Source organism: Tyto alba, unplaced genomic scaffold, assembly GCF_018691265.1.
Source record: "Tyto alba isolate M040663 unplaced genomic scaffold, T.alba_DEE_v4.0 Super-Scaffold_40, whole genome shotgun sequence".
NCBI classification, from domain to species: domain Eukaryota; kingdom Metazoa; phylum Chordata; class Aves; order Strigiformes; family Tytonidae; genus Tyto; species Tyto alba.
This window is the reverse complement of record NW_024881316.1, coordinates 28,035,825-28,063,815: the sequence shown is the minus strand read 5'-3', so window position 1 is coordinate 28,063,815 and position 27,991 is coordinate 28,035,825. Positions and strand designations below refer to the sequence as shown.

The 27,991-nt window shown below is 44.1% G+C and overlaps 1 protein-coding gene across 4 annotated transcripts; it reads left to right on the top strand.

Annotated features, from left to right (window-relative positions):
• The first annotated feature begins 4,695 nt into the window (after positions 1-4,695).
• On the top strand, positions 4,696-26,414 carry KBTBD11 (kelch repeat and BTB domain containing 11). Of its 4 annotated transcripts, none has more exons than XM_033009864.2 (3): positions 4,696-4,878; positions 19,432-19,564; positions 19,986-26,414. In XM_033009864.2, the coding sequence occupies exon 3, from the start codon at positions 20,061-20,063 to the stop codon at positions 21,867-21,869; it is 1,809 nt and encodes a 602-aa protein (XP_032865755.2). In that variant the 5' UTR covers positions 4,696-4,878; positions 19,432-19,564; positions 19,986-20,060; the 3' UTR covers positions 21,870-26,414. The 4 variants fall into 4 exon arrangements, with proteins under 4 accessions (XP_032865755.2, XP_042659219.1, XP_042659218.1 ...); XM_042803285.1 differs by lacking the exon at positions 4,696-4,878 and adding an exon at positions 5,153-5,459; XM_042803284.1 differs by lacking the exon at positions 4,696-4,878 and adding an exon at positions 5,496-5,750.
• Positions 26,415-27,991: the final 1,577 nt, after the last annotated feature.

The window sequence follows — 27,991 nt, the reverse complement described above, 5'->3', positions numbered from 1 at the left end:
TGAATGTTGGCACAAAAAATGTATTCACTCACGCCTTCCAAAGCAAATGGTAAAAGCTGTTTCCTGTGGGCTTTTCTGGTTTGTTCTTTCTGTGCGCACTTCAAGTTGCGGAACATGCCTGTCAGACCACACTAACACACTAAATGCTTTTTTAATGTTCCCTTTCTAAACAGATTTTTTTTTTTTTTTTTTTTTCTGGAGAATTGGGTAGCACAGGCTGCGTGCATTAATGAGGAGGATTACCCCTAGTTCAGCCAAGATTTGTAAGTGCAACGATTTCTCTGCAATGTTGCTCAGAGCAGTCTGTGATGCTCTTAATGCCACTCACAAGCAGCTGACACCCTCAGTTAACTTAAACTGCATCTACACTGCTGAACTCCAGAGCACTTCAAACGATACTGATGCACATCCTGAGGCTGTACCAGGTGGGATCCATGTGCCAGTCCCTTCCCTGCACAGACCCTCCTGTCTGGGCAAGCAAAACTGGTTATAGCTTATGCTTATACATGATGATGTTTCATTGATACACCATTATTTTGGGAGATATGTACCAATCACAAGGTGTTTTGCTCAAAAGCCATAGTCATAGATGCACATTGATGAAACATGTGCTGGGACAGTCCATGGCTGATTACGGCTGGGAAAAAATGTTGACTGGATAATCCCAGAGCACTGTAAAGAGCAAGGGTATGATTTAATTCTCTTTTTCAAATTCTTTAAGTTTTTATTATCTTTTTAGTGAGTTAGGAGATGATGTGCACATTTTCTCAATTGTTCATCTAAGTAAATGCTATGTGTTCCCCATCTTTTAACCTTATCAAATGCTTTCAACCTTGTTAAAAGCTCTTCTACCTGTTTAGAGCATTGCTTCGGGTGATAAAAATCTGCATTAATACAGTCTCTTGTTATGCTGTTGTGGGTTTTTTTCTTAAATTAAAAACAATATTCATCTGTCTTCAGTGCATAGAAGTATGCAACACAACACTGAAAAAATCTTTATGATCTGTTTTTCTTTATGACTACTACTGCTCTATCTGCTGCAAGCTGATAACCCTCCTGATGAAACCAGCCCTTTTCTTTTGATTCTACTATTTGGGTGTGTCACAGGGATGTGTGAAAACTAATACATAAAGGCAGATCAGCTTGGGTCAGCATCAGACATATACAATGTATCCTGTGTAACATGACTACAGCATGTATGGTTTTTGTATTCCAAATATACAAAATGTATTTCAGGCATCTTTGGCTGCTCAGCAGAAAAACAATAAGCCTTTTGTCTGTGCCAGCAATAGCGTCAAACCAGTCCTTGAGGCCATTGTGTTATAATACCAAGAAGCATTTCACACAGGAGCGTTCAGCTGTCAAACACAGGATGAGCAAAAGGAGTCAGGTTTTCTTTTCTGTTTGTTTTGGGTTTACATTTTGGCTTCTGGCAATGAACCGTATCTCTGGGTACTGCAGGGACCACCAACGTCAGATACTGCCACTATGTATCTGATACTCCAGTACGCACAGGAGGAATACTACCGAGTTTCACCTATTCCAGTTCCAGAATTTTGATGCTGCAATGTTTATTTTTCCAAAACACCCTTCTGCCAACCTAAACCACAAAAGAATAGCTTACCAACAGCTTTGCATCTGCATGGGCACCAGTAGCAAGCCTAGACTGTGTAGGCATACCAGTCCTACCCAGTGTGCTGGAAACGTGCCCGCAGTGTAATGGATTCAGCGAGTGAAGGCTGCAAAGCCCACCTAATTAGCTGGGTAAATAATTGATCATGGACCCATGCTCAGCTCCACACTGCCATCAATACGCTACCTTCAGGATTCTACCTTGCTACTTGTAAAAGCTAGCCTGCGTACGCCTGTGTGAGCTACAGTCTGAGCCCGCTATCTAGGAAGGTTGAAAGCCTCTTGGTCCTTAGGCTATGGATTGAGTGTTTCACCTGGGTGAAATAACGATTTTGTTAAATGATTCCTAACCTCCTTAAATGAGAAATTCTGTAGCTTCGTTGGCCAGGAATCAACACCCTTGAGACTGAGCTGATTCATTTTTGATGTGATCTCCTGGCTAAGTTTACTGAGGAACAGTGCATCGGCTGCAGCTACCAGGGTAGCCCAGTCAGTCCTGCACGGCAGCCTCAGAGCTGGGAACTGCGGCAATGCAGCTGCTCCCGCGGCCAGTGGGAGGAAGGAAAGGAATTCAGTACCTCTCCCGGGAGAGCAGGGCCCCGACAAGCTCTGAGCGGGGGTACATCTCTCTGGATCAGGATGCCCTTTGGTGACCCTACCACAAGAACGGCGTTCAGCTCTAGTGCCCACTTCTGCGCTACAGACATCACAGTCTATTGTCTTCTAGGAAGAAGAAATCGAACATCTTTTGTTTTACCTGATGTGGATTAAACAGACAGAAGGGTCTATAAAATGAAGAAACTCCTATTCCTATTTCTTCATCTGGATTTTATTTATTTATTTATTTTTAACCAGAGAAACATCTGATATGGTTGTTCCAGACTGTATTCCCTGTTTATTATTGAGCACTACTGCTGATATGTGAGAGACAGAGAGGATGAGCTGTATGTCCAGAAGGACGTTAGCTGTGTGTGACTGGGCAGGAACTAGATAAGGTTTCTGGGACAGAACAGAACAAACACTTCCCTCCCTGCCTTTACTCACCTCACTGTGCTCACAGCAGCACAGCAGCAGCAGCAGTTAGAAGAAATCAGTCCCTCAGAATATTTGTTGTGTTGGCTGAGCTGCAGAAATACATGACAGCTACCAAATTACGTATCATGTAAGCTGTGCAATACCTGATTTCTTTAGGACAGGGTCTTTTCTACACTGGGACAATGATTCATCTCATGTAATTTAAGTGTTTGAAAAGTAATTGTCTACAGCTGTACCGGTCTGACTTTACAGCTAATGGAAAGAAACAAGGAATACAAAAGGGTGATTTACCTCATCTTAAGATGTCTAAGATAGGTGAGAAAAATTGCCCTCCAGACACGGTTATTCCTGTACAGTAATTATAAATGGAGCCTCGGGGAACTCAAGTTAAGTAGGAAAATCAAACAGCTAGAACTGAGATGATATCTACAATGAGTGTCTCAGTTTTTAGCATTATCTTCAGCTCTACCAAAAACTGAAAGGCTAGTTGATGAGCAGCCTTATTCTCCATGAGAAGTTTCCCAGCCTATGAACTACAGAACAGCAGTAATTTGCAAACATTGTGCTAAGAGGTCAGCGACTCTCCTTTATATCTGTTTTCACTTTAAGGTTTCTTGATGACAAAGGTGCATGAGGGAACTGGAAAGAAACTTAGAGGGAGGACAGTAGACCGAGGCTCTCAAAGTTAGGGATTCAGTGCACAAAGCTAAACTTTCAAACAGCAGAACAGAGGTAATTTTACCTGATCTGCCCCTGGCAATGTTCAGTGAAGGTGGAGGATAAATCTGCAACAGCCAAGTGCTACCTGACTTCGCAGGCTAGGACGTCCATGGAGCTTGGGTTTTGTATAGGTTTTTGCTGGCTCCAGCCACAGGGGAAAGTATGGCCCATAAACATGCAATATGCTGATTCCTACCCACCACTGATTTTCAGTCATCTCCAGAAACCGTAGCTCAGATACCTCTGTGTACACACAGGCTGGAATGTGATGTGGCAGCTAAAAGTGATGTGGCAGCTAAACCCGAAGAGGAGCTAAGCAATCCCAGTAGTGCTTAAAATTGTCATATATTCAGAAAGCATGGGTCAGAATGATCTCAAATTATCTCAGATATGATACTGCTGCCACAGCCACATAACTCACATCAGCGTGAACAGCAGTCAGGCACCTCAAGGGGACACGATCTTCCACAGAGGAATAGAACAACGGGGATCTAAAAAGTGAAAATAATTTCCCGGACTTGTATCAATTGTCTAATTTCAATGTCATCTTGAAAAATATAGTATTTAAAGTAACGTGAAACAGCAGGAAGATTAGTTCCTGATGTCAGGAGAAAAGAGTTATTTCTGGCAGGCTTTAATGGATCTGCTGTACCACACAGAAACTTCTCCCAGCTAGCTAGGAATAAAACCACATAGAGAAACTAAGAGTCCAATCATGTAATGGACCCAAATCAGGGGACAATTCACAATAGTGCTAAATTGTGCACAATTATGTTAAAACCACATGTTGTGGTTACCAATTATTCTAAGACCCCTGTGACACTGTATGACTATTACTTATGGCACCAAGAAGCACAATGGCCTCTCTCAGTAGGGATGAGACATGACCTCAGCTTGAAAACCAGCCTTCTGGATGAGTGCTGCACTTATTTAAGTGCACAACATGAGAGGAGCCAAGGGTTTCAAGCGGTTACACTTAGCCAGCACTGCATGCAAGTACTTTAGTGTATTAAGGGCTAACTCAACACAGAGATTTAGCAAAGCCAAAGTCAGAAAGTAGGAGCAATGGGACAAAATGAATGAGAAGACACCCGACCATGCTTAACCATCACCACCAAGAAGCTGGAAGAACATACAGTTGCGATGGTTATGCTGCCAGAACAGAATAAATTAATCGTCTGGTTAATTTGAGAGGAGATGGGAGTAGCTTTGCAAGTCTGCTCAGGAGTGTCTCCCAGGGCTGGAAGCCACTTGCTGGGTGGCTTCAGGAGAACCAGTCTGACGGGACCCTGGAGTCAGTGGAAAGAGGGGAAAAGAGAAAAGCTGCAGATGAAGTGTGTTTAGAGACAGCACTATCATAGGAAAACCATGTGTTGCAACAGCGATATGCCCAGGCACCAGCCATGGTTTAGGAAGGCTCGGATAGCACGGTGCCAGTGCCTCCTGTCTTGGGAGAAGTCAGATTGCAGCTGGTGGTGGGACTTGAGCTAGGTAAGTACCAGCAACTGCATCAGGAGCAGACCCAGGGTACAACTAACGTCACACGAGGCACTTGTTGACAATAAACTGGAAAACGGGTCTAATTCTGGGAATCCCAATGAGAGTCCCAGCTTTGAAGAGCAGGACAAAATGGGACCCGGCCCCAAACTGCAGCCAAACCGAAACCACCTGGCTTCCCCCTCGTTGCTCCTCCGTCGGCAGAAACTCGAGCGGCCCAGAGGCTCGGGCTGGGAGCCCGCCCCGTGGCCGACCGCGGCGAGCACGGCCGGTGCTGGGGGTGCCGCGGCCGGGGCGGGGGCCGGGCTGGCCCTAGGGGGCCGTGCTGGGTCAGGCTCCAGCCCGGGAGCTCCCCTCCGGAGCTGCCCCACGCCCCGGTTGCCGGAGGGGCGGCTCCCCCCGACCCCGCCCGGAGGTGAGGACCCGCCGTTTCCCCCTCCCGCAGCCGCCCGGAGGGAGTTTCTCCTCAGCGCGGGCAGGTGGGGCCGCTCCGCCGCCTCATCCCGAGGCGGGAGCACGGACACCCGGTCCCGGAGCGGCGCCGCCGCCGCTTCCCGCCTCAGCGGCCGCAACAGGTCTGCGCCACCCCCCCCCCCCCCCCCCCCCGACTCCTCTCGCCGCCCCTGTGCGAGCCTGTCAGGCGAACAAAGGGGCTGAGCGCGGCCGCCCGGCCCCCTCCGCCAGCCCGGCCCCTGCGCTTCAGCCATTTGCGTTCGCCCGGCATCGTACCGCCGCTTTCCCTCCCGCCTCCCCCCCTCCTCCCTCCCCGCTTCTCCTTCCCGGCTTCCCCCGCCAGCTCTCGCCCCGGTGGGCAGAGGAGGGAGCTTCCCCAGAGCGGCGCGGGGCCCGCCGGCCGGCGCCGAAAGGTAAGCCCCAGCCTGCCCGCCGTGCCGTGCCGAGCCGAGCCGAGCCGTGCCGAGCCGAGCCGAGCCGAGCCGAGCCGAGCCGTGCCGAGCCGAGCCGTGCCGGGAGCGGAGCGGCGGGCCGGGGGGATGGTTCGGGCACGTCCCGCCGCCGCGGAGCCTCCGGGGAGGATTGGTGCGGATCGCTGAGGTAAAAACCGCGACGCGGAGCCGGGTGTGTGTCTGTGCGGGAGCACTGTCAGGTTTAATCGTGCTTTTCTCTCCCCTCAGTCCCCCTTAACCCTCCTCCCCTGGGCAGGAGGGAGGCCGGGCATATCCCCATCTCCTTTCTCCATATGTCGCAGAGGAGCCAACCCTGATGCTTGCGTATTTTTTTTTTTTTTTTTTTTTTTTTATCCTGCTGACCCATTTAAAATCTACGTGACTCTCTACACTAACGTTTAGGGATGTGTAACAGCAGCAGATTGCTTCCCGCTATAAATTCTTCATGGCGTGCTTCCCCATCCTACTAAAAGCACGAGTGGTGCAAGCCCTGGGTGTACACATGCACGCACGATTTTGCAGGGTGGAAGGTGCCTGAAGAAAAGTCCTACTGGATTTCGTTTGTCCCAAGCCAGCAGGTTTTTATGTCTGGTCCTTTAAAGCAACAAAAAGCTAGCTCCCAAACCCAAACTTAGACGTAGTGCAGAAAATGATAGTATTAAATTCTATAGCCAACTTTTTTCACCCGTCAAGGAAAAATAAAACCCTCTAGAAATTATATTATGTAAAGCTTTTCCACAGCTATTAAATCGAACAATAGAAAACTAGAACAAAAAGATAGAAAAAAGTAGGGCAATAAAAAATAGAATAGCAATAAAATGGAACAATCCTTTTATATGATCTGAGAAGCTAAAGAGCTCCTCTGTTTTTCAGAGACTTAACCATCTGTCTCCCAAAAAGGAACGAAACGCAGTGTTTATGGACAATAATAATTAATTTGTCATTAGTATTGACAAAGCAATATTTGCTCCCTGGTTTAATTCTCTGGCCTATCCTGCCTGTTCTGCATTCTCCTCTTCCCAGGGCCCATCACACAGTATTTATTCACTTTAATTAGGACATCCAGTGCGTGCCAGTGGGACCCTCCTATCATCCAGTGCTAGTGGCACTGTCTGATGAGACCCTGCCAAAGAGCCGAGGGCTGGTCCTTTGCCTGCCCCAGCTCCCCCCGGCTCTGCAGGGACTCACTCCTGGCAGTAGTGGCACTGAAGTCAGTGGTGACACTCTTAGGAGCTGGAGTTTGCAGGAGTGCGCCTTGACAACATCAAAAGACCGAGATCCTTAATAACTTCCTTTCTGCTACGAGTGCTTTGCTCGCGTGACTTTTCAGTGTAACGAATAGTCCAAATAGGTGGACTGTTCTGAAATGTCAATAAATATTAGAGCACCATTACTTGGCAGGAACGTTCAATGAAAGCCATTAACTGGCTTTACTATAGTAAAGCAGGATTATAGTATTTAGGGCTGGCCTAGGTTACCGTAGAGACAGTGATGTGGTTAGATGACTGGATCCAGATCCTACTTACCAGGGGTTTCGGCATCCTGTAGTATCCTGTTGCAAGAGGATATTGGGGGCAGCTGGCTGCTAAAGAAGGGTATAATAAAACATGAAAGGAAATCCTGCAATTTCTTTTAAAATAGAATTAAAATGTGGGGTGTTTTTTTTGTTTTTTTGTTTTGTTTTGTTTTTTTTTTTTGTTTTTTTTGTCTTGTGAGATCCTGTATGGATTTTGCAGGGATTTTGCTGTTTACTGAGATTCTGCAGCATTGCAGTTAGGAAGCTATTTCTTTCCTGTGAACAGAAGCTAAGTCATTTTATACCACTTCACACCCTTGGAAATACCCATTTGAAAAATGAGCTCATTTTCATTGTGCTTGATCTCATTAGCCTTCTTGGGACATGACATTTTTATGTCGGCTGTTTTACTTTTCAATGGAATTGTCATCATCCGTTCTTTCTGCTTCATTTTTGGTCTCAGTGGTGTTTTGTCAGAGAGCAGGCATGATTAGTTCTTTTAACTGAAGAACTACTTCATAGCAGTTCAGGATTTGACAACCAGTTTAACCTGATCTATGACTGAGCTGTCACTGAGCGAGAAGAGACCCTGCTCCTTCCCTAGCCCAGGCCATACAGACCTGCCTGCTTCCTTGTGCCAGCACTCGTAACCACACGACACTACAGTGGATGGATATAGATTTTGCCTTCTTCCTGCAGTTAATTAAGAAAACACTGAGTTTACATATGTAGATATTGGCATTATGAGTGGGGCTAGTCCTGTGACCAGAGCATTTAAGTCTGCATGTAATTCTCTGCAGGATCAGGACCATACATGCTGTGTTTTCCTTAGATGGTCTTGACAATTCTGTAGCCTTTTTCCTGTCCTCATCCTAAAATGCTCCTCGGATGGTAACCGGCAGTTTCGGCTTTGAAAGAATTATAAGAGTGGGTCAGTATTCTATATGGATGATTGAGTGTTAATGCAAAAAAGAGTTGGCTAGGTCCTTTGTTCTGCACTGCACATTTGGTAGTTTGCAGTTTTTTATACCTCATCAGTGAGGATGGCAGGAATTCATGATCGGTTAAGTCAGTTTATTTAATGCAAAACAAGCTGGAAAAAAAATCCAGTAGTTGTACAGATTTTGCACTCTGTGTCAGAAGGAGAAGAAAGATGTGTCACACAAATGCTTTTCAGGTGCGATGTTTCACGAGCTGCCATTGCTGTGCCTCTGGCTAAAACAGATGGGTTGACAGCCTTTTTTAATTCACTCGGAAACACGCCAGAAACCGCAACCTTTCCATGCAAATCCACATAAGTTGGACAAGCAGCTTCCATGCTGCTATGTTGTCTGTCACAACATGATTTGCATTAATTAATAGCACCGAAGTTGTTTTACACGTACACATTCACAGCTTAGCATGAGCTGTTTGTTTTTTTCTGGACACTGATTCCTCCAGGATTATTTAAGGAGCAGAGTAAGCTTAGCATGTGGATCTCTAACTGCTGGAATGTTCCTGGACTTCTGAATCATTTCAGATTGTCAGAAATCTGCAGTAATTTTCATTTTTTTTCTTGGAAGCAATTCTGCTTTCCTCTCTCCCCTTCTTGTAAGTAGATTAGAAGAACAGGCCCTAAGCTCTGGAGATAAACTATTATTTCTGTGACCCATATTTTGAAGTGTTAGACAGTAAGAACCAAAAGCCAACCCTTTGCTGTGGGAATGGCATGTGAACAACAAGTGTTCTTATTCCGTCAGTCAAAGACAAATCTCTTCGCGGGAGAGCTCTCCTCTTATCCTGCAGCTTTCTTTCATCTTTACTGTAACTCCCCACATTGCCTCAGTTCAAAAAAAGCTACTGTACACATTTGCATGTACAGTGTAGGAAATCCAGATGCTCATGAAGTTAATGGGAATCTTCCCTTGACTACAATGGGGATAGGATTTACAGTGATGTCAGACTCTGGCTTTATCAAAAAAGCTCTGTGAAACTTAGGTGGAAGTTTCTAGCTGCAGGATACTAGCACAAGCCTCGTTTTCTCCAAAGCCATAGAAATGACCAGTACACAGACAACGTATTTCTTGTTTAGTAACAACTGATAATAGAGTCCTGAAGGAGTTGGGTTTTTACAGCAAATGCAGAAACAGTAAAGTAAATGTCATTTGAGTGTATTGCTTTGTGAGCTCTGGAGTTAGTCAGTGTCATGTGTCCCAAGTAATTTTACACTGTGATACAGAAAAAGGAGGGCAAAGACTGTTTATGTGCATTTGTATGATAAAATTAATTGCTGCTGCTTCTCCTTGACCAGGATGTGGTCTGTACCACTCACTGTGACAGAAGACCAGACCTTTATAATGAGAAAAAGAGTTGCAAGGACCTATTGGATTGTTAGCCCGATGCCTGGACTATATCCCTGCCAAGACATTTTGCAGCCTTATGGAGAAATAAATACCACTATTGCACCCCTAAAATCAGGCAATTTTTCAGAGTACAGTGGCTGAAAAGTCCCACTGTCTGCTTTGAGGAAATGTTGTTGATCTGTATGTAAAATATCTCCCTAGTCAGAAGCAACCAAACTTTAGACTTATGAGTGAAACATCAAAATCTCAAAACGGTCAGGTCAAGAACAACAAACCAGGACCCCTGAATCTGGGCTTCTCCTCATACCTCCCTAATCATAACCATAAAATGAAACACTTCTCTGCCTCCCATCCTGCTTTGAAAGTCTTAGTTCTTACTCCAGGTCCTGACTCTGTGCAGCTCTGCCCAAATTGTTACCTAATAAATGCAAGAATAGCACCATGACTGTCGCACATGATGCAAATTTAACTGCATGCATTAACAAGCCTTTATCCTGTAGTACTTGCAAAGGACATGTTTGAATCATAGGTTACTCAGCCATACTACAATATTTACTTATCCTCTGCGTCAGGCAGTCCAAAAGCAGATGGGACAGTCCTGAGGTAGCTGTGGTCTTCATCACCCTTCACAGTTGTGCTCCCCGTCTGTATGTCTCTTCAGAAAGAGCATGGATCATTTTGGGAAAACAGAATGCTGCCAAGTCAGCAGACAAAAAAATGAAGTCCAAAGTGAAAAGCAGCATATGTATTTCTGCAAGATATCCAGGATGATCCAGTTGACATCTGATTTTCCATCAAGGTCATTGGCCAAAACAGAGGAACCATATAGATGTGAAATGGATGATTTGAGCAGAACAATGCTTTGACCTAATTCAGCCAGAAGTTATTGGCTTGGTACAGGAGTAAAATTCTTTGGCCTGTTCTTGCAGGAATAAGATTAGATAACCAGGCAGTCTTTTCTGTCCCTTAAATTCAGGCATCTTAACTGTTACATACCTGCCCTGTTAAATGTGAAAAAAAAAAAAAAATTGTGGGAGCTATTGAATTGCTTGCACTAAATTCTAGAAGTTGAATATAGTCAGAGAAATCAGTGCAGCCAGAAAGCCTTTCCCTGAACGCCCAGGCTCAGCATATGAAATTCACATTATAGTAAAAATGTTACTCATCCAGTGCAGAAAGTGTCAGGCCATGGAAATAATAGTATTTTAATAGAAACCTATTTTATTTCTGTCTCAAAATGGCCAGCAACTGTTACCTTCTAGTAATGTAAACAGCATGCATTACATTACATTTTCTCTTCTTCTCCTGTTCAGTTCCAATGACCACATGGAGTAGCCTCCTATTTTGTTAAGGCCTCATCCACATAGTTGCTGCTAAAAACATTCCCATTGCATGGTGAAATCTGTGCTGACACCCTATTTCTGATAGTAAAGTCCTGCCACAAAAGTACCTATGACTCTAGCATGTGTTTCTGCTTTGAGATCAGCAAAAGTGTTTTTCAGTCCTAGCACAAACAGGGATGGCTTGGATCTCCAGGCGGTATAGCTGAGCCCTGCGCCACCAAAGGTAGTGGGAAGAAGTATGGAAAGTTCCCTTTCATCATGGAACAGAACCCAGGACTCTTCTTTCTCTCCCTCAGTAACGTTTTTGTTGTTTCTGTGAAAAGTAATACAGCTTTAGTCTGAAGGACAGTAAACTTCCTCTCATACTCTTGGTTGTTTAGGCACTCGGTTGACGTTTGGGGGTTTTAATCTTGTCAGACAAAGGAAGGAGCAGCAGCAAGTTTCCTATGGGGCTTGGTCAGAGCTCTAACCATTGTAGAGAAAGATGAAGTAGCAGCAAGAGTCAGTACTGCTATCTTTTAAAATAGTTTAGGTCTATTTTAGAGAGGATTCTGGGCTAAGGCACTCAAAGCAAGAACACCTCCTGAGGTTAGTTAAGCACTTCATCACTGTAGTCTTTGGTATTTTTCTACTGGTTAGCTGTTGGTAGATCTTGTATGCTGGTTTTTAAGGATCCCAATCAATTGGCATCTAACTGTACCCACATGATGCATATGGGTACAAAACCTGTCCATATGTTTCAGATTCCATTCCAGGAGTTGGCTATAGGCAGATCAGCAGTACTGTTCTTTTCAGACACACAGCATCCGTCTCTGCCCTTGCAGGAGAACTAGGAGGTGCATCCCACCCACAGATCTATTCTGTGTAGGAATATGGCCTTAGGCCTGCCCCATGTCTTTGCACCTTGGCCTGGTTTCCATGAAATAATAAATAAAAGAAGTCAGACTCCCATGAGTCACCTAATAGTTCACAGTTATAGGCCCAAAAGCAAATTCTACCACCAGCACTTCTGCCATGGCAGAGAGAAGTCTCTGCAATCTCATTCTTTTCCTCCTTTCAGATTAGGGCTGTCGTGCTGGAGTTTTTTTTTCTCCTGCTATCTGATCTGGCTGCCTTAGCTCCTTTATCTCTGTTTCATTGCCATCTGCCAGATAAAACTGCCCTCAAAGTCAGCCTTTGCCATGTTTAGCATTGCGGTGCATCTCTCCATCTTTGAATCCAGTCCAAAGCCCGTGTAGAGATGATGTCTGCAGAAACCTGGAATTATTTTGTAAATCTAACTAGTAAACCTTAAGTTTGAAAAAAGTATCTTGGCAAAGAAACAATATATGATCTCCAAAATGAGAAGGATGCCATTCGCCATGTATCTGAAGGACCACTGCCTTTCTAAGCATCTCTTACTTAATTCATCAAGAAATCAATGAACCTGTTCAGTCTTTAAAAGTGGGGCTTTTTTCTTCAAGTACCCAATTTAGAATTTTTCTGGAAAAAATAAGTGTTTTCATTATTCCCTCCTCTCTAAATCTTTCTTTTACTTTCTTTTCCTAGGCATAGAATGGGACTTTGTTAGCTTTCCTTTGAAGTCTATTGTTACTTCTCACATTCTGTCTTTCTCAAGCACAATGGTCACACACTTTGACAGATTTCTGGTGCTTTGAGCTGTTTAATCTGCGTGTCCTTTCCATAATGATACTAAAAAAGCAAAATCTAGTTTTATAAGAAGGAATTTAATTTCCTCCAAATACATTGGCCCTTCTTTATTAAATGCAATACATAGCAGGTGTGTTGCAAGAATGCAGTATGTTCATGGTGATCAATGCTCTTCTGGAATGCAACACCAAGCCTGACCCTTATTTTCAAAAATCCATTCTGAAGAAATCTGCTGGTTTGCTTGACTTGGCTTCTCTGTGGATATTCTCCTCCTCCTTTGTTAGTACCAACATTGCCAAAGTGTTCTCAGAGACTTTGAACATGTTTCCAATTATTTATTTGTTGACAACACAGTTTAATGCTGAAAAGCATTTCTGCAATCAACATTACTGCAGTTAACCACACTTATGCTCAGATGAGGCTTTTAATCATCACAAGCTGATGCTTTGCTTGATGTCAGTACTCCTCGCATATGGCAATTTCCAGAATTTAAGGTCGAAATGGATCACTAGATCAGCTAGTCTGCTCCTGTCAAATTTCATTCCCCAGGACTGCCAGGTGCTTTCCAGCAAGGCACACATTCCTGATCTCCCTCATCATACCAGAATAAGGGTCTTCCCATATCAGATCAAATGTCCACCTAGCTCATCATCCTGCCTCCCATATGGACCATAATCCAGTATTGAAAGAAGTGTGTAGCAGGGTTAAAATGTGTGTTTCATCATGGGATACTAGCTTACCTTTGAATATTAATACTCTGACCATTTTCCAGTTCAGGGTCCTCCTAGGGTGGATGCAGTTTTAGTGTTTAGTATGTATTTAGTCACCTTAAATAGATTTCCCTTCCTTGAACCTCTTCTTCACTGTCCCCATTAATAGATGTAAACTTTTCAGGATCAACAATATGCTGCAGTAGTATTTTTTTTCCTTTTTTTTTCCTTTTTTTTTTTTCCCCTCAGTAGTGTAAATATTTTGCTTTGTTTATGCTTCACCCCTTGGTTTGTTTAGGGCTTCCTCCACCAGCCTAAGGCGGCCATCAGCATGCAGAATTTTCATGTGCCTACCCCTGTGCACAGTCATCAAGTCACAGAGCAAACATACCAAGCCCTGAAGAAGTGTCAGCACTGCATTTCTCAGGCTGACTAAGGCTTGCTCTACCTGTTCTCCAAGCTACTAGCACAAGCTACCTTCTCCAAAGCCATGGAAGTGTGGCTGTGAGGTGGTGCCTAAGCTAGGTATTACATTTTTGTTTGTAAGTTGGCTTGAGACTGGCATACACTGTGTGGAGACAGAGTAAGCTCATGTCTGGTTGCAGAGTGCTGTTCCAAGTCTCTTGCTGAAGTGTTTTTCTATAGCTCTTAAATAATTTGGCACTTTTCTCCGTCCTCCCAGATTTTTAAATACTACTTCCAAAATATAAAGCCTGGAACATCCATCCATCCATCCATCCATCCATCCATCCATCCATCCATCCATCCATCCATCCATCCATCCATCCATCCATCCATCCATCCATCCATCCATCCATCCATCCATCCATCGTGTTTCATTGCAAACCTACTAATGCTATAGATGAAAGGTAGCCTTTTTGCTACAGTTACTGCTTGTTTCCCAGGATACACATTCAAGGATGGCATTCATGCTTTCAGCTCTAGCACTATGCTGGTATGTTATGCACGCTGTTCATCTGTTAGCTTTCAGCTAACAGTGTTAGCTGGGTCCAAGTACAGTGAAAATAACCAAACTTCAGTTTATCACAGACATGATGACATGCTCTCACCTTATATCTAGAACTGTAATTATGAGGTCATGTCTAGAATTAGCATCAGTTCTCCATAAAAAGTTTTGTTACATTCAGTATGGTATTGCCATGCCATTATCTCCTGATCTGTAGTGCTTTAGTGATAAAGATATCACATCAGCCCTGGAGTTTTTGCTGAAGTTATTGTAATAATTCAAAATATTGTTTCTGACAGTTCTTCTTTTGCTAGACTTTCTTTCTTCTAAGAGATACTGGAGAGGACTTGTACTTAACCTTTGTTAGATTTTGCTTTTGTGGGAGTGTTATTTCCTTTTTGGTGTGAGAACTCCTGAGAGACATTGCTCCTCCCTAACTACTTCAGAAAAGTCTAAATTGGAAGGAATTCAAAAAGATAGTTTCCTTTTCAGAGAATGTTTGTCTCTGGATATCACTGTTAGGAAACCTTTTCTCTGGTCATGATGACTGTTTAGAAATTGTATATTTTTAGTTTAGATTTGCTAGCTATAATATTGATTTAATCAGGCTTTTGATAATATTTTTATTATGACTACTTCCTTTCTCTCTTCCTCCCTGCCCAGACACACACAGAGCATTTTCTTCCTTTGAGTTTCTGATGAGGAACTGCTGCCCACGTTTCCTGTGTGGTCTGCAATCATAAGCTGTATTTCTTGCATGCTTATTTTTCTTTATGGTTTTATGAAAATTTTGTATCTATGAGATAAAAGTATTCATTACATGTTGATAAAATTATAGCACCTTGAGAGGTCACAAGGAAGCTGCATAGGCAACTTGAGTGTGGATGCCATACTACAGAAGACATACATCCAGCAGGTAGGGCAAGACACTAGGACTGTATTATAACCCCAATTTTGAGCACTCCTAATTTTAAAAAAAAGGGAAAGAAAAAATGTATTCTTCCTGCAATTTTTCTTGACATTGAAAGACAATTCTTTTTTTCTTACAAGCAGGAGGTTAATCAAGTATTTAAGATCTAAAGTTTAAGTCTGTAATAGGATGCAAGAATGCAAGTGCTGCAAGCCCTTTCAGAGAAATGGCATCTCTATGCTACAGACATTCTCCTCAGCTAAGAAGAGACCATTTTTTTTTTTCTTCCTCCAAATTTCACAGATCTGCTCAATGAGCAGGAGCGTAACAGACCATTTTTATAAATATGCAAACCTCTCTACACTTGACTGACCCCTCCAGAAGATTTTGCCTTCTGGGCTGAGCTGGATGTCTTCACGCTAGCCAGTTCTACTTTTAACAGTCATCTTTTAGTTTTTAAAATAAATACAAGGGATGTTTTCTCTTTTGATGATGCTGCCTTTTTGGACTCCTTAATCATCTCAATCAGATGACGCCCCTATCCTGAGGGAATTCTCAACTGGGGTAAAATTTGGCAGAACAAGTTTTTACAAAAGCATTTCCTGGACTAAGGTGGAGCAGAACGGCATTCTGTCAGTTCTGAACTGCTGTAGTGTCTCCTGGGGAGGATAGCCTGCTCATGTAAATCAGAGTTGCTTATGATAGGGAAAGCACAGCTTTTATTTACCCTGGGACTGAGTCAGAGCAGTTTCCATTTGTGAACTGGAGACCAGTAACTCAATTCCTCCCACATGCACATATTCCCCAGAGAAAGTAGGTCTTGCTAGAGGACAGGGTTTGGGTCAAAGGTTATTGGCATTGCACACAAAAATAGAGAGAAAACAATGAAAAACAAGCATTTAATTGGATTTTATCAGAACAACTGCCAAATGAATACCGTGCCAGGAAACTACCTGCAGCTTTTCATTACAGTTCCTCTGTCAGAAAAAGCTATGCCTTCTTATCTGTGCTGTTACTTGAGTAACGTCTCACAGCATCTGAGGTTGGGGGCACACATCCAGGATATTGTAAGCGTGTCATTGCCAAGTCTGTAAATACAGTTCATGTTTGTTGGCAGTTTCTCTGTCCATTAACATTACATCATCCCAAACCCATGATAATGAAAACAGTTTCAGTCCAAGTAATTCAGCTTCTGACTTAAAAGTCCCCAGTATAAAAGGTGACATCAGTCCACAGATGCCATATATGCTAAACAGCTTGCTTCCTTTTCCAGTACCTATCTTGTTTGCAAGTTCTGAAAAACATGCTAAATCCAAGTTTGTTTTAAGCCAAACAAGATCGCTAGGAGCTCAGATCCTTTTGAATCAGCACAGCTATCAAGTATCTTCTGTGATTTTGTGATTTTTTTTTTTTTAATGTTCTGTGTCACCAGAACAGTAATGCAACTCTTTGATCGCTGTAGATAAGAAAAGAATGAAGGAGTTAGGTATTGTATTTCCATCAGCCCCTTTCAGTTTCTTCCTGTTTTATATTAAATCCATGACCTTTTAACTCAGATTGGTTGTGTTGCTCAATAATGAGAAGGTTCCACAACTTCTCTGAGGTTTTTTTTTTTTTTTTTTGGCTTCATCTTTGTGTAATTTTTACACTTTGTTTTCAGCTAGACAAAGGTCCTGAGATTGCAGGAGCAGTCACTGCTCTGTCATTGACAAAGTTTTCCAAACCCTCTTTCCACTTTTCTAAGTCTTCAGCTTCCCTGTAGAGTTCCTTGTTGCCTAAATTACATGTGATACTTTGATTCAAGTCCTCTTCATGCTCAACATAAATTTCAACATATTCTTGATAGTTAATTTTAAATATACCAGCTGATCATTTTCTTCAGAATTCTGCTGCTTGCCATTAGCCAACTGTACCATCAGTCCTTCTTCCTCCTTGTGATTCCTCAAGAGGATGTCGACACAGATGTTTTTGTTAGGAGTATGGTGGGTGGCAGCTTCTTTCGCAATAACAATTCAGTGTCAAGTTAAACTTCCAAGCCAAGCAGACACCTGAATATGGAAAAGGTATGATTACTGTGCTTGAGGAGGATCTCACCCTTTTTATTAGTTGAAAAGATTACTTTTTCTAGATGCTGTTTTTAACAACTTTGAATGTTCTCATTGGTCATTTTCCTTTGAGACATGATGCAGGAAATACATTTCACCATACAGAAATATTATTGGTGTTACAGTTACTGTTTTTGACTTCTCACATTTAGCCACCCACAACTTTTATTTTTGTTAGCATTCTCTTTCATTCTTCCTTTATAGTTTCACTTGCAAAATCAAGCAGTAGACTGAGAGCTTGAAACTATCTGAAGCTACTCGTTCCTTCTTGTAGAGAGGGAACATAAGTAGAAGTTAGGAGAAGTGGTCTCAGAAGTGAGGTGTGTCTGGATCCAGGAAAGATCGTAATATTGAGATCAACAGGGGAAAGTATTTTAGCACCCTTTGAATGTTCGTGATTGAGGAGATCAAGCTATCCAGAACTGTAGCAAGATAAGGGTTGAATATCAGGGCACTCAGCCCAAGAAAGAGCATAGGAGACAGAAAATGTTCCAATTACTTATGTTACAAATGATATACAGTTAGCAATTTTCGTAATGTAACAGCACATCAGAGCTTGACATTCTAGGTGTTTTTCTAACCATTTCCATTTGACCTTTGTCATTTTGCCAGGGTCAGGTACAGTAGCTGCTCTCGAACACAGCTGATCATCAGGGCTCTGGAAGGCCTGGAGCAGAAAGTAGATTAATCTCAATGTCTACAGCATAATAAATCAGAATAAAAAATGGTCACATAGTGAGTTCAGTACTGTGAAGACTCACTGAAAAACAAAGTCAGATCGACAGGGATGCTGCCCAGCTTAAGTTATTAATGAATCAGTATATCTTCCACAGACATACTGAGTGTACACACAGATCACTGCATTTCTCCTCGTCTAGTTAAAGCTGCAGAAAAGTCAGTAAAGCCTAGCCTACTGAGTTTGGGTCTGGACCTCAGCCAATTTGCCACTAAGGCTATCCATAATTCATAAAATCTCATAGAAGGCTCCTAAGCGCCAGATTCTTAAACACCCAGATGAGAAATACAAAGTTTGTAAAATCTACTCATTCTAGTAAGGAGTTTTCAAATGCTGTTGAAGCCTTTTTACGGTCTCAAAGGCTCAAATATCCAGAAATCAAACCTCAGGATTGATTTATTGTCTCACTGAATGTGATCAAATGTAGTAGAAAGTCCTTCACAGGGCAAGTGCACAAAATAAAAACCTGTAAGAGAAGACTGATCCTGATCCTATCATTTAAGTTTGCTTTGGCAAGTATGGGCTTCTAGGTTTCATGTCTGTGTCAGAAGTTTCCAGATAATTTCACTTACCACTTATGCTTTCATTAAAAAAAAAAAAAAAAAAAACAAACATATTTTCCTAATATTAATTTAATAGGGTAAGTAAATAAATCATCTCTGCTGAAAGGAAGTCACAACATATATTTTACATGGAAATGAGTGTTCTTTGAGGACTGTGAAAAACCTGCCAACGCAGATTTTAAAGGAAATTAATAACCTCCTTAAAAATAGAATCAGAGCTACAGATACTTAATAAATAAATTTAAGTACATTTGGACAATTTTCATGCATTATTCATTGAAACTTAAACCAAGTCTGGGAAATTCACAAACAAAAGGCAAACAAACAGTACTTTGTTAAATTTTAAAAACTACATTTGTGAAATGAAGATAGAACTGGGTGGTGATTGTGCTGACAGGGACTTAACCTACTTACAGCCATACCCTGTAGCCTGCCATTTTCCCAGAAAAAACTTCATGTTCTAATTATCTATTGTGATTTTTGCTTGCTCCTACTAAAGGCATAAATCTTTCAGACATGAGCCAGTCCCTGTGAAGTCTGATTTACATCTTGCTAATGCATTACAGCTACATATGCTGTTACCATACATGTTGGATTGCTTTTGTCATAACAACAACAACAACAAATCCTTTGATGTGTTCTGTAAATAGTTAGAATCTATTAGCATACTTCTGGTCACTTTAAGATACTGTAGATATGCTATTAAAGGAAACATAACTCTAAAAGTCCCAAACTTCTGAGTGAACTGAGAATATATCGATTTTAAAACTAATCAACTTTTTATACTGTCTTTTAAACAGAGGGAATGGACGTGAGGAGCAGTGATAATGAAGAAGCCTTCGCGAAGGTCATGTAATGCAAAACTTGGCTAGTGGGGAATCTCCTTCCAGAACAGATTGCAACCACTACCTTCCGCTGAAATAGTTGCACAAGGTGAATAAATTACGATAGTACTCCCAACTGTCTGCCTTTAACGGACGTTTTTCCTCCTTGCCCGGCCCTGCGAAGGGACCAGTTGTCACGAGAAGGACGCAGTGCGTGAGAACCGCTTAATTTTTTTGCATAGCCCCAGGAAAAGCTGAATCGCTTTTCACGCTGTTGAGGTGTGCGTGGGGGCGAATCCCCCCCCCCCGCCCCCCGCCTCTCCCCCCAGAAAGCGGTCAGGTTTTCGGGGGGTAAGCTAGTGCAGTTACCCCCGGGTAGCGGGAGGGATGCGCCAGGGGAAGGAGAAGCGCGGGTTCAGCCCCGCCTGGGCGAGCGGCGGCTCGGGGGGGGTCGGGGGTGGGGGGGGGCTAGGTGTGGGAGCGGGGCCCGGGCCGCGGGAAGCTGAGCGCTCTCCCGTCTCCCCCCGCAGGTGATGGCCGCGCCGCTGCGACCGGGAGCCCTCCGCGGGGGCGCAGCGCGGCGCCGGCGCAGCTAGCGCGGCTCCATGGAGGGCAGCGGCGCGGCGGCGGGGGAGGAGAGCGGGGCCGGGCGGGCCGGGCAGGCCGACCTCCCCCCCCCGCCGCCGCCGCCGCCGCCGCCGCCGCCGCCCACCCCGGCCGCCCCCTGCGGCTTCAGCTCCTCCCTCTGCTTCAGCGCCGCCGCCGCCGAGCCGCAGCCGCCCGCTGCCGGCGGCCGGGTGGTGGAGAGCCAGTGGGAGATCAACAACGCCGCCTGCCAGCCGGAGGACGAGGAGGAAGGGGAGACGGTGGGGCCGCGGGGGCGGCCGGCGGAGGAGCCCGACTTGGTGATCGAGGTGTCGGGGCGTCGCATCCGGGCGCACAAGTCGGTGCTGGCGGCCAAGAGCGACTACTTTCGCGCCCGCGCCTCGCGGGACGTCCTGCGGGTGAAAGGGGTGAGCTACGGGGCGCTGCGGCTGCTCATCGACTACGTGTACACGGCCCGCATGGGCGAGGTGCGGCACGACAACCTGGCCGAGGTGGTGAGCGGCGCCCGCGTCCTCCAGATGCCTTGCGCCCTGCACTGCGCCGCCGAGGCCATGCGCGCCCAGCTCCGCCTCGACAACTGCTACCAGCTCCTCTGCCTGGCCAAGAAGCAGCGGCTGGCGGAGCTGCGCGAGGCTGCCTACCGCTTCATGAGCGACCACTACCTGGAGGTGCTGCGGGAGCCCGGCGTCTACGGCCGCCTCAGCGGCACCGAGCGGGACCTCATCCTGCAGCGGCGCATGGAGGCCGGCCGGCCCTGCTTGCTGGTGGCCGAGGTCAGCGATGCCTTCGAGCGGCCCGGTGGCGGCAGCCGGCCCCAGAGCCGCGAGAGCAGCCGGCCGCAGAGCCCTTCCTCTGTGGTGTCACTGGAGGAGAGCGGCTCCCTCGTCCACTGCTACCAGGAGGCCAGCGGCGAGTGGAGGGTGCTGACGCGCCTGCCCGAGGAGGCCAATGCCAAGGGCTGCGCCATGTGCGTCCTCCACAACTACCTCTTCCTAGCCGGGGGCATCGCAGCGGGGCCAGTGGGCGGGGAGCCCCGGGCCCGCCTTTCCGACAAGGTCTTCTGCTACAACCCCCTCACCGACACCTGGAGCCAGGTGAGGCCGCTGGCTCAGCCCCGCTCGCAGCTCAAGCTGCTGGCCCTGGATGGTTACCTCTACGCCGTTGGGGGCGAGTGCCTCTTCACCGTGGAGAGGTACGACCCACGGGCTGACCGCTGGAGCCCTGTGGCACCCCTGCCCAAGGGTGCCTTCGCAGTGGCTCATGAGGCCACCACCTGCAACGGGGAGATCTATGTGTCGGGAGGCTCCCTCTTCTACCGCCTGCTCAAGTATGACCCCAAGCGCGACGAGTGGCAGGAGTGCCCTTACAACAGCAGCCGCCGGCGCTCTGCTGACATGGTGGCCTTCAAGAGCTTCATCTACCGCTTCGACGTGAGCAGCGGCCGCGGTGGGGAGCAGGGCCCGGGCGGTGGGACTGCCGGCGGTGGTGGTGTGGAAGTGTTCCGGTACAACACGGTGGCCAAGCGCTGGAGCCAGTGTGCCAGCCTGCGGCCCGGCGGTGGCCCCGTCCAGCCCTTCCGCTGCGCTCCCTTGGGCAACACCATCTACTGCGTCAACCGGACCGGCACCCTCCGCTTCAGCCTAGCCCAGGACGGCGAGGTGGAAGCAGATGGCGGGCTCAAGGGCACCTTCGATGGAGAGCTTCTTAAAGCTCCCTTGGATGCCAAGGGTGTCCTCCTGCCCTTCGTGCTCACTCTGCCTGAGAGGCTGGACAAAGCCGGGGACCAGGAGGGCTCCCTCCCGCTGTGAGGTGGCCAGCCTGGCTCTGGGTTCCCGAGTGGGGAGCCGCGTTGCAGATGTGGGGGACCCACAAACTGCCCCCTACAGAGGGGACCCTCTCTGGCGTGCCTGCAGAGAGGAGGGGCTCCCCCTTCCCTCCTCTCTGCTCCCCAGATGTTGAGCTGGAGTGACTTGGTTGTAACTCGGTTGTAACTCTAATCATGTTTGCTGTGCTTTGCGTGAAAAGCCAAGCACATGAAAGGAAAAGCTGCTATAAAGGATAATCTCTGGATTATGTTTGTGCCAATTCCCAATCTGAGAAAAACTTTTTTACACCTCGATTTCTAAAAAAGTCCTGACAACAGTGTCATAATGGGACGTTACTGTTAGTGTTGGTTGAGTGTTTACACATAGTTGCAACCCGGGCTGGAGCCTTTTCTGCCATTTGTTTCCTCTCTCTCTGGGATGATACTGAGGGATAAACACTGCTGGCAACATAGTTTAGCTGCATTTGTTTTTATGTTAAACCAGCTATTTCCTGTGTTAGAAAACTATAGGAAGAACATCGCCATCACAGCCTTTCATTTCTGGTGCAAAAGATGGCTTAAGGAAGACGTGGCACTGTGTGGTCCCAGGAATTTCAACCACAAATGATTTAACAGACACCAGACTTAAAGTAACAAATGTGTGCCACATGTTTGTATTTGGAATACATAAAAAAAAAAAAAAAAGCAAGTTACCTTTTTAAACTGTGGCATACTATAGCAGATATGAAATGTTGATATGTTCTTTAGTTGAAAAAGGCAATGGTTTCTGTCTAAAAAAGACATAATTTTATTACCTTTTTTTATCAGAGATTTTAAATTATAACAAAAATGAACTGAAGCTGTTCAGACTGCAACCGATTGACATGACCACGTATGCCACTAGAGTTGGGGGAAATATTTTGTCCTTCAGCTGCTCTTTAATTAACTGCATGTCGAGGAAGATTAACCTAAACCAAATGTAAATTCCTTGAAACTTGTCTGCAGACAGCTTAAGTGTTTCACTGTATGTTCAGTATCCTGTGGCAAGAAGCTTTTCCAACTTAGTGTAAGACCATCAAAGGAGGACATGGAAAATAGGAATGCACTACACATGTTGATTATATTGTACACTAGCATGATGTTATTTCCCTATCTTTTGACTGAGAGACTCCTTTATTTATTTTGATCTAATGATTGCTGTAATCAGTAAGTCCTTGTTAATTGCAGTACATGCTGACGGCGTACGCTGTCACTGGGATTCTGAACCACCTGAGAGCACTGTTTGTGGAGCAGCATCCCAACGAGGCAAAACCACACAAAGCTTCCTCCTGCCTTTGGAAAGTTGGAGCACACTTTTTGTCATGTTACTCAGAACTGGAAAAGTGTAAACCGTCTACGCAGACAGACTATGTTGAAAACGGCACATGCATTTATTTTATACATTTTATCATTTTATATATATAAAAAACTCCCAAACAATAGGCAAGGCAAATGTTTTAGCTTTATGGTAAGTCACTGAGGAACCTTTTCTGAAAAAAAAAAAAAAAAAAAAGAAAAAAGAAGAACCAGTGTTTTTGCTATTGGTAATGCAGCCTGGAACTGTCATGGACTGTGGAAGGGACTTGTTTATACTCAAAGCTCTAGTATAGATTCATATTTTAGAAAGATATAGGGACCTTACATCAAAGAAAGCAGATCTTTTTATGTTTTATTAAGATGTTTTTGTTAAACAGGACATTAGCTTTCTTATACATTATTGCTAGTTCCAAAGGAAGGCAGCAGGCTCTGTCCTAAGAGACACCGTCTTCACAAAAGAGAATAGTGAAGTTTATAGATACTTCTTTCCTTTACTTTCACGTTTTGTTGCTTTGTTTTGATTTTTTTTTCTTGTCTCAATCTGTCTTGCACAGGATTTTCATGCAGCTGATCTGTTTAGCCACTGTAGAAAACAGTGGTCCAGTCCTAAAAGTTTTAGCCAAGTGAGCCTATTCCCTAGTGAGCTAATTAAAGCATCAGCCAGGTAGGAGCTGTAGGCCTGCAGAGTGTGATGCTTATCTTAGCCTCAGTACAGGTCAGTGCAGTGGAATTTAATACCACAGATGGCATATTCATTAGCAATTCACAAAGAAATAATTTTTTTTTCACTGAATGATGGACTTAATTCTCAGACTAGAATCCTTGGAAATGTTGACTCTAAATTAAATTACAACACTGTAGCTTGAACAGGAAAGAAAAATTATGTGTTTGCCTTCAACATCATTTTTATGTTAACTGTAGAAAGTATTTCAGGCTGTGTAGTGAAACACTTAGGTGCATACTTAAACTAAAGGCATAAGTGCTAGGCCAGATTTTAAATTAGTAGAGTCACCAGGAACACACAAGGAAATGTCTGTTTTGTCTTACAATATAATACGATTTCATAATTCAGAATATTGTGTAGTATAGTTCTTATACTACAGCATAGTGAGGAATCAAGCCAGCTTTTGCATTCCTATTAATTAAACATTAATTAAGCATTTTCATTCCTGCTAATGCATGAAAATGCTTCTAAATGAATTTTGTGAAGTCTTCATGAGTTAAGCTGTAAAAATATGCCACAGACTTTGCGGAAAGAATGAAAAGTATCCTTTCTTCCAGTATTCGTTGCTGTACACCATGAAGAAATACATTTGGAAATAATCTTTAGAGTAATAAGCATTCTACAAACCTGCAGTGGTTTGTAATTTTGCTGGATCCTATTGTTAAGAAAGATTGAATCAAGTGCTTACCCGCTTTCACTGTTTACACAGTGTAAATGAGGGCAGGGTCTGGTCTTCATTAGTAGCTGCCTGTCAAACCTGCTTCCTTTGTACACTCTCTGCATAATCACAGCCTGATGATTGACAACAGAGGCATGTTTCTAGCCAGATTTCCTACTCTGTGGCCTCCGTTTCCTCCCTGGTAAGCCTGAGGCAAGTTTGCTGAGAGTTGTTTTTTCCCCCAATTGTATCTTCAGCGTATCCCAAAAAAAAAAAAAAAAAACACCAAACTTGGCTACTAAAACTAGAATTCAGGTGGACTTCAGGCATTTGAAGACCAAAATTGTCATCTCAGAACCCTGATTTGCTAAACTGAGCAACCAGCACGCCGAGCAACCTTTTGCCGTGCGGAGGTGCTGAGCAGTTCCCCGCCACCCGTTCAGAACTGCTCGCCTCTGAGCAGCTGCGCACCCACCCAGCTACCGCCTCAGCGCCTTTGCAGCTAGATGATGTGACAACCAGAAGCCAGTGATGTAACATGGTTTTATGGTACAAACTAAAGGGCCGTGCCACTCTCAAATTGTGTTTGCGTTAAGTTTTGCTTTTAAAACAAAGCTCTTTTATCCAATAGCCTGAAGGCTGCTGTATTTGGGAACACGGAGATCTGTGTTTGCTTTCTTAGCCTGCAAGGATTCAACCCACATCTCCCACTGCCTGACTGGCGATGGATTGAAGGACCCTTTGGAGCTAATCCCTGATCTCTAAATATTTGTGCATTTTGTATTATACATTAATTGGCTAAAAATCTCAGAAATTATCTAGGCAGGTGAATTCAAACCTTCGTCCTCAGTGAGTGATCTGAGACTAACTGGAGAGACATAGTCTTCTCTGCTGTCTTTCTTCTCCGTGAACCTCACGGTCCCCTTCTCCCACTTTTAAGAGGACATGCAGGAGATAATTTTTCTGATTCCTCCTCCCTATAGTACTCCTGTTTTCAGTATCATCTGCTAGAGGATGTAGGCTTGAATTCCCTTGAGCTGAGTAAGGACTGAACTCGGGCCTCCCATTTCATGTGTATGTGTTCTCAAATCTAGATGACTAGAAGAGTATTGGGACCACCTCCTGCGGCTCTTTTTGAGGGATGAACCTCATGCAAATCCACCAAAAGCATACGTAGGCTCTTGCACACCGAGTCCTGGGGAGATTCTGGGCTCCAGCTCCTGGATGGGTAATTCAGGACACATTTAGTACATGTTGGTGCAAGTTTTCTTCTGTGGGAAGGTCTCCTGGATAGGCTCTGTATTGTAGGTTGCCAGTCTGAGGTGAGGGACTCCATGCACTATACTGGGAGGCCGAGCAGGTAATTTGAATTCTTCTCAGGGGTGATGCCTTGGTAGAGAGACATTGCAGTGCCTAACGTGGAAATGTCTAAAGCCTTCATTGCATCTGAAACTAAACCCGTGCTTCAATAAAGCAACAAGCCTTCTAAGCAAATGCTGATAACAGATGGGTCTTTATTATTTCCATCTATTAACTGGTTCCGTAAAAAGAAATCTTAATTACGGCAAAGGCATGTGTACAAATACTGTTTACACTTGGAAACTAAGTCAAAGGAATAATTGGCAAAAGAATAACCCTATTTGATCAAAGCAGGCACTGTTAAGCAACACGGGAAGGATGCTAATCATACCCTATTAATGAATAAAATTGTGCAGTAGCTGATGTAAATTCTGTCCACAAAAAAAAATTCCTTTGTAAATAAGTACCTGGTAAAATTTAAAGTGATAAAAGAATAAATTATTCACTTGAAAGCTGCAACTCTCCTGTGCTGTTTGATTGGCTCTCAGAGTGTTGTATCCTGATGATCACTCTTCACGATCATCAGCCTATTGCTTTTCCTGCTTTATGGTATCCATTCCACTGACTGCTCCACAGATGTGTTACCCTTCATTCTCACAAAGCTTAGCAGTGGTACTGGGGTGATTTGCTTTGTGTCTGGACTGACATGTAGTGCTTTCGGCTTGAATGAACCCAGAAGATTTAGACAGAGTTGTATCTTGGTGTTTTTTTCCAGTGGCATTGCTCCTGGGAAACTTAAGAAAGCACAAGAAGGGGAAATGGTGGCACCGTTGAGCAGCTGTAGTAACAAGCATCTTAATGAATTTCTTTTTTTTTTTTGTCTGCCATTATTCTGCACACCAGATTCGCACTGGATTTAACAGAACATCTCTGTGTAGCTATTACCAGTGTGAGCCTGAGTACTATTGTAGCAAAGGATGTTTTTATTTAAGTATATTTACTGCCTCAACTCCTACTTTAAGATAATTTAATGCAAGTTTGTAATAGTTCCACACATTTAGTACATTACTGGAACTATTCTGTCTTTACATTACTGCTCCTAAAAGCAGAGACTGACACACAATATCAGTAAAATAATGCACTCGATATGTATAATCACACACTTTTAATTTGTTTTGGCCTACTGAGTGCTGAGAGCTGCTGGAATGAACCCATCAGTATTAGGAATTAGTAGGCTATTTTGGAGACTCTAACTTTCATAAATTACTCAATGGAATGAAGTGGGAGTGTGGGGCAGAGGGATAGGAGGGAGGAGAATAATTAGGAGTCAAGAATCCCTACTATATATCTAGTTGAAACAAAAGAATGGCAGGGAAAGGAAACCAGAGTTGGTACTTGAGACAGTGATGATCACAGGGCCATTTTTTTTACCAGTATTTCTTAAACAGCCCTAGTTTTTACCAGTTATGTTGTTACTCTTATCATTTTACACCTGCAATGCATTTCAAACAACCAGTGTTTAATAAGCTACTTTTTGCAGGAGTCTCACGCTTTGCTTTTAAGTCTTAGTGGATAAACCTTGGACAAATTTGTGGAATCATGAAATAACAATGTCAATGCTGCCACTTACAAAAGATTAACTAATGCAAATGCTTTAGACACTGTTCACGATTCAGGTGAATTATATGTGTAACTGATGTACTAACAGTTTCATTTTTGAAGTATATATAGGTAAAGCTTTTTATGTACTCCAACTTATGCTGTAATGAAATAAATACATACAAAAAGCTTATGGTCCTCCTTAGGGATTTCTGGGTAACTGGTGTTTTTTTTTTTTGTCATCCATCCAATCAGTAAACAGCATTATATTTCTTCTTATAAAGCAAAGACAAAATTGTATGGATTATCACAAAGGTAGGATGTTTAGGAAGTGTTTCTAAGGGTAAGCAAGAGGGAATATTTTCATTTCACAGTGCCCTGGGAATCGGGAACATGAAATATTCTGCAGTGAAAGCACATTCCTCAGTGCAGATTAGCATAAGGTCCAGTTCAGTTAATTTTTTTTTGTTGTCGTTGTTGTTGATATGTT

Excerpts from the sequence above, each read along its gene's own strand:
- KBTBD11 (XM_033009864.2), top strand. The coding sequence starts at position 20,061 with ATGGAGGGCAGCGGCGCGGCGGCGGGGGAGGAGAGCGGGGCCGGGCGG.